Source organism: Bidens hawaiensis, unplaced genomic scaffold (assembly GCF_021521415.1).
Source record: "Bidens hawaiensis isolate Kalapana, Puna unplaced genomic scaffold, B.hawaiensis_p1.1 tig00014475_1, whole genome shotgun sequence".
Classification (NCBI taxonomy): Eukaryota; Viridiplantae; Streptophyta; class Magnoliopsida; order Asterales; family Asteraceae; genus Bidens; species Bidens hawaiensis.
Genome location: NW_027492262.1, coordinates 257,678 through 264,756, shown reverse-complemented (window position 1 = coordinate 264,756; position 7,079 = coordinate 257,678). Strand labels below are relative to the sequence as shown.

Genomic DNA, 7,079 nt, shown 5'->3' with positions numbered 1-7,079 from the left:
CATGATATTAAATTATCCCCAAGAAAAACACAATATCCACTAGTAGAACGACGGGAGTCTTGGCAACCTCCCCAATCAGCATCTGAATAAGCAACCAAAGAATTGGTAATAGATTTGCGAAGCCAAATGCCGTAGTCGATAGTGCGTTGTAAATACCTTAAGATGCGCTTTAAAAACGCAAAATGTGGGTCACGAGGTTTATGCATAAACAAGCAAAACTGCTGGACGGCATAAGAAATGTGGGGACGAGTAAATGTCAGATATTGTAAAGCACCTGCAAGGCTTCGATATAAAGTAGGATCAGCAAATAGTAGACCATCCGAAGAACTAAGTTTGGATGATAAGTCAACAGGGGTGGTGCACGGTTTGCAAGAGGACATAGATGCACGGGAGAGAATGTCCTTTACATATTGCGATTGATCCAAGAATAACCCGTCGGATTGTTTTGTTACCTTGATGCCCAAAAAATGATGTAACTGACCCAAATCGGTCATGGAGAACTCTCGTGAGAGCATACGAATGACTTCCTGTAAGAGGTCATTGGTCGAAGCGGTTAACACAATATCATCAACATATAAAAAAAGATAAGCTGTTTGAGATCCCCGTGAAAAAGTGAACAAAGAATTGTCACAAATGCTGCTTCTAAAACCTTGCGATAATAAAAATGTGGCAAATCTGGTGCACCATGCACGAGGCGCCTGCTTAAGGCCATAAATGTAACATCCGTATTTTGAGAATTAATAAATAACGGAAAGTTTTATTATTATCGGTGTGTCGTTAGTTTGGTTGTGTGCGTGTTTGTATTTGGATAAGATTGGAATGGAGGTGGATGGTGGGGCCCATGGCTCCCTATATAAGGCCATTCCCCATCCTTTCACAATTTCTTTACACAACACACACACTAGAAAACACACACTTTCTCTCTAGCAATTCGGATTCGGATCCAAGCAAAAGGAAGGAAGAATCTTGGGTGTAAACACCATAAAACAACAAGAAACACCACCAAGCTCCACGGATCTGTCCAGACCGAACCCGAGACCAACAAAAGGTGAGTTTTGGTTTTAAAGGTTAAGTTTTAGGTCGGATTCGACATGCAAACTGATAGAAGGATAGATCGGGTATATGATGGAAGAAAAACATGAACTTGATAAGTTATAACCCCACGAGAATGTTATATGGTAAAAATGTGATGTTCGGGCCTTATAAAACGCAAGTATACAAAGTTGGTACAACCTAAAACCCTTAAAAAGGGTAAAATCGGGTCCTAAGGAAGAGTCACGAAGTAAAATGGTCATTAAATGGTAAAAACGAAGAAAAAGAAGAATTTCGCATCGCATAAGCCATGCGAAGCGAAAAAGGCTATTTCGCATCGCATGACCATGCGAAGCGAAAAAGGTAATTTCGCATCGCACAGTCATGCGAAGCGAAAAAGTTCCATGCGAAGCGAAAAACATGCGAAGCGAAAAAGTCATGCGAAGCGAAATTCCATGCATGCGAAGCGAAATTATTCCATGCGAAATTTTATAAAATTTATTTTCTGATGCGTTTTTGTTAAAGGACTGTTAATTAAAATAAAATTCAACCCCAGCCAGGGGCGCTGCCCCTTGGACCCTGCTAGGGGCTGCCGCCCCTAGACCCCGCTACCAGGGGCGCTGCCCCCGGACCCCCGTTAGTTGAGGGTTTCATAAATTTAGATGTAGGAAATAGTGGTAATAGATAATTGACACGCGTAATGTATTGTACAGTTAGCCGTGCTCAACTAAAGAAGGGAATTACCATTAATGGCGAGAGAAATCGACTCTAGGTGAGTTCTAGCCCCATTTCTCTTTGAAATGTTTTCGGGGCTGTGTGCATACTCCTATGTGATAGTTAACACATTTACTTAATTGATAAGTGTATGATACGTGTATGACTATGTATTGGATGTTATTACTATATGATGATAGTATAAATGAGCATGTATATATATATATTATATACATGAGACAGGTAAAATATGCACGTATGATAAATGTATGGTTATTTGAGGCAGTAGGGACTAGACCCTTATAATATCTGTGATGTTAGGGACCAGACCCTTATAATATCTGTGATGTTAGGGACCAGACCCTTATAATATCTGTGATGTTAGGGACCAGACCCTTATAATATCTGTGATGTTAGGGACCAGACCCTTATAATATCTGTGATGTTAGGGACCAGACCCTTATAATATCTGTGATGATAGGGACCAGACCCTTACAATATCTGTGATGTTTAATGTAGAATAGCTTATGGTATACCATAGGGTTTTATGAAAGAAAGTATGTAAGTACGTATGCATGATATAAGGTATATATGAAAGGAGTAATAGAAAACTAAGGTATGAATATGTATCTTCGGACGCGTATGAGTAAGGGTATGAATGTATTGTATGTTAATTGATTAACTAGAACTCACTCAGCATAGCTGACTTTTAGTATGCACGCAGACAAATAAGTTGAGGCAGCTGGCTTAAGGAGGGACACAGGGCATGGACTGAAGAGACTGGCATCCATGATGAAGTGTTATGACTATTTTAATTAATTATTTATGAAAAGACAATTTGTATGTTAAGACAAGAATGAATGTTTTGTAATGTGATGTTTGAAGTTTTTAATTATTCCGCGAAGTTTTTAATTTACTCTGAGTTTAGAACTGTGTTTATGAGTAAATCCAACACCAAAGTAGGGTTACCGGAAACGGGGCCTTACAATAAAAAGACTTCTTCAACTTGCAGACAAATTTGTGATAACGCCGGTCCACAAACCCTGGCGGTTGATACATAAATACAGTCTCATTTAACATGCCATGCAAAAAAGCGTTCTTGACATCTAACTGATGAATTGGCCAAGAACGAGAGACAGCAATGGAGAGAACGGTGCGTATTGTAGCCGGTTTTACCACCGGGCTGAATGTATCATCACAGTCAAGTCCCACAGTTTGTGACTTACCATTAGCCAATAGTCGAGCTTTGTAACCCTCAAGTGACCCGTCAGATTTAAATTTGTGGAGAAAAATTCACATGCACCGGATAACTGGCCGATCGGCCGGTCTGGGGACAAGTTCCTATGTCTCATTTACCTGTAAAGCACTAAACTCAGCCTGCATGGCAGACATCCAATTTGGGTTGGCAAAGGCTTTGGCATAAGAGGTTGGGACAGGGGAGATCGTTTTGGTCACAAACGTACGGTGGGTTTTGGAGCGGGTGGTCACTGGGTGTATGTTTGTGGGTTGGGGGGGTACGGCAGGTGGTGTGTGTGACGACGGGGGGTGGGGGCTGATGTGAGGTTGTGGCTGTCGTGGATGTGTTGGGAACTGTGGAAGGTGGTTGTGGTGGTTTAGGACGACGAGTGTACTTACATCGGAATGGGGAGGTGGAGTGTAAACTAGCGGGTGGGCAGACTGAGGTGGGTGCGGCCCGGGGGGTATGGAATCATCAAGGAATGAGTAGCGGGATGGTGTATGGGAAGGTGTGCTCGTTAAATGTGATGTGACGAGAGATGGAGACCTTTCCAGTGGTAGGGTCAAAGCACCTATACCCACGGAAATCAGGTGGGTACCCGAGAAAGATACACCGCACGGCTCGGGGGTATAGTTTATGTGGTTGGGTGGCCGATGTATTATGGTAACATGCACATCCAAACACTCGTAAGTGGTCGTATGTAGGGTGACGAAGGTATAAGGCAAATGTGGGAGTGTAAAAATAAACGTTTAGTAGGAAGTATATTGTGTAAATATGCGGCGGTGTGAAGGGCTTCTACCCAAAATAGTGGTGAGATATGTGCATGAATGAGTAAAGAGCGTATGATGTCATTAAGTCGACGAATCATTCATTCCGCTCGGCCGTTTTGGGAAGAGGTTTGAGGACATGAAAAACGGAAGAGGAGCCAATGTTGGTGAGCAAAGTCTTTGAAGGCATGGTTATCAAACTCCCCCCTAGGTCACACTGAAAGGTTTTGATGTACCGGTTGAACTGGGTGGCTATGAGGCGGTGAAATTTGGTAAATGTGGTGAAGGTTTCAGATTTATATTTTAAAGGGTAAACCCACACGAAATTTGAAAAATTGTCTATTAGTACCATGTAATATTTAAAACCTGTTTTACTTGTAATGGGAGATGTCCACAAATCACAATGTATGATTTCAAAGGGAGCAAACGTAAATGAATTAGATTCATAAAAAGGTAAACGTTTACTATTGGCTAAATGACAAGAATTGCAAAAAGTAGAAAGCTTGTTCGAATTACATGGTAAATTAAAATTTCTAGACAAAATATCAAAAACTTGTTTGCCAGGGTGGCCAATACGGTCATGCCAAGGTAAAGTAGCAGCGGTGATGGAGCAAGCTTGTGGTGGTAATGTTGGAGGAGTGACTGGATAAAGATCGCCCGTACTATTGTGGCGGAAAAGGAGCCGTCCCGTTTTGAGATCCTTCAATGAAAAACCTAAAGGATCAAATTCAATAGAAACATTGTTATCACGGGTAAACCGGCGGACGGACAATAAATTTTTGATAATATGTGGGCTATAAAGTAGGTCAGGTAGAATATAGGTACGGTTGTGTATTGGTAGGTAACCAGTGCCAGAGCCCTCAATATAAGTCAGGGCGATGAATCATACCTTGGTTGTCAGTGACGTGATGCTCAGCACCTGTATCCATATGTGGAGTCGGGTCTGTGTAACCGAGATTAATGTTGTTCATCGCACTTAGCTCGGATGGACATAACGCATTGAAGCCAGGAGGGGCTGCCATTTGTGGGCCGTAGGTGGCAGGATGCGGGTAACCCGTGAAGTTGGCTGAGGGTGGCTGCTGAGGTGTATTGGGCCGCCAGTTGGGCTGGGTCGGGTAAGGGCAGGGCGGGGTATTCCACCAAGCCCACTGTGGGTAATTTTGTTGGCCCATAAAGTTTTGAAAAGCCCAATTAGAATTGTTACCTATAAGCCTCTCCCGCGTGAACCTCTGCCACGAGAAGGTTGATTGCTGCGTCCTCGACCACGACCACGGTACGGAGTGCCAGATTGTGGGTGCGGGGTGTTGTTGTCTCGGGGCTGTTGATTTGGATTTTGGGTATCAGCCGGGTGTTGATTTTGAGGCGCAACGGAGGTCATGAGTACCGTGGAAGACTGCTGTTGACGTGCTGCCTGTCGAATGACTTCATCATTCAGCATTGAGATGGCCGTGTCCCAATCGGCTGCTTGAGAGTTGATCAATGAAGCGGTTGTGTCGAATTCCTTAGATAGGCCACGAACAAGTTGTAATACGAGACGTTCTTTGGATATTTGTTGGTCCACATCAGCGAGCTGATTGGCAAGATCTTTGAGTTGTTTGCAATAATCATCAACGGAGCTGCAAGCGGAAAGCGTGAGGTTAACAAACTGAGTTTCGAGCGCAGCAGCTTTGGCGCGCTTATTACTAAGAAAAATCTTTTCTAGTTTCAACCATGTTTGTCGAGCCGAAGCATCGGTGTCCAAGATGCGCTGTAATAAATCATCTGATACGCAGCTGTAAATCCATTGCGAGACCAGCGCGTCCAACTCTTTCCAGGCTGGGTATGTAGGATCGGTGTCAGCCGGAGGAGGGGTATCATCGAGATGATTGAGCACCCTATAAGCAGTCGCATGGAACTTGAATAATTTGATACAGGCTGAATAGGTCACGGTGGTGCCATCAAGGGTTCGGATTTTGGATTGAATGTTGTTTACTGAATATGTTGGGTGTAGAGAGGGGTTCGGGTTTGAGTTGGAAGAGGTCGGCGCATCTGGTTTTGTCATGGCAGCCTATTATGGTTTCTGGAAGAAGAAAAGAAAAGAGAGGGTATTCAGAACCAAGGCTCTGATACCATAAAAGTATTTGTTGTGAATGATTCGTTGATGCTTCTGATTGATAATAATAATCCCTTTATATAGGGAGAGAATACAATCACAACATATCTCTAATTGGGAAACATAATCACCATACAATTACAAAAGATAAATAATATCTATACAAATATACTATGTCGGTTAAGAAAATGTTCGTATTATATACTATTACAATTTACAATTCGTCAATACAACAATATATAATACATTAATCAATGGAATTAAATAATTTGAATGCGAGTTATATATGATTTAATAATTTGGCTAAAACCATAATTTGTCCTACGATTCCTGTGAATCTATCAACTGAATATGAAATGTTGCTCCGTACGTTGAGTAGCATAGTAGAAGAAGACCCGGTCAACCCCTAGTGAAAATACCAATGTGTTGACACAAGTAAACATATCAAAATCTAATATTTTAATCTTGGTATTTTCATTAAGTGCATTTAAAAATATAATGTATCCTAGCTTATTGGCCAAACCGAGGTAGCTCAATCTTCAAAGATCTAAATCCTAAGTCATTGACCTAGAAATCTTCACATTACTCCAAAGTCAATGCAATATCATCCAACTTCTCTATAAATCACTTTCAATTAGTGTGAAATTAATTCAAAGAAACAAGAGAATTCTAAAAAACTCTGCACTACTATAGTATGAGGAATTGTTTGAGTTTGATTATAGTTTTGATGTTTATTATGCTATTGGTTATCGCTAGGGCCGCACCAAGTGTGGCCTTGTGCAAGAATGAGAGGAGACTTGTTGTAAACAAGTGCACAAGTGTGTTGTATGGCCGGTTTCCATCATCTTCTTGTTGTCATCGAATTCGAGTTACCCATATTAAGTGCATATGTTCCATCGTCACTCCTAAGTTAGCTGCTCTTATTAATGTTAATCATGCTATTAAACTTATTGAAAGTTGTGGACGCAGAGTCCCACGTCCGTTTAAATGTGGAAGTAAATCTCTTTATCTATTACTAGTTAAAAACTTGCAATGCATATATGTTTTCTTTATGTCAATATGCCACAAACATGCATTTTGAGTCATGCTATTTGATTTTGACTTTTATAGGTCTTACTATACCGTAGAGTTGATGAAGATGACTAGGTGGCTACTCGAAGGCTCGAAGCCATGCATGATGTAATGTCAAAACGTGTATGCATTGGAGAATAAGTTTAAGTTAGTTTTGATTGTCTAA

At 41.4% G+C, this 7,079-nt stretch overlaps 1 protein-coding gene across 1 annotated transcript; it reads right to left on the bottom strand.

The window, feature by feature from the left end:
* Positions 1 to 4,954: 4,954 nt before the first annotated feature.
* On the bottom strand, positions 4,955 to 5,791 carry LOC143546872 (uncharacterized). Its single transcript, XM_077038430.1, has one exon. The coding sequence runs from the start codon at positions 5,789 to 5,791 to the stop codon at positions 4,955 to 4,957; it is 837 nt and encodes a 278-aa protein (XP_076894545.1).
* Positions 5,792 to 7,079: the final 1,288 nt, after the last annotated feature.

Excerpts from the sequence above, each read along its gene's own strand:
- LOC143546872 (XM_077038430.1), bottom strand. The coding sequence starts at position 5,791 with ATGACAAAACCAGATGCGCCGACCTCTTCCAACTCAAACCCGAACCCC.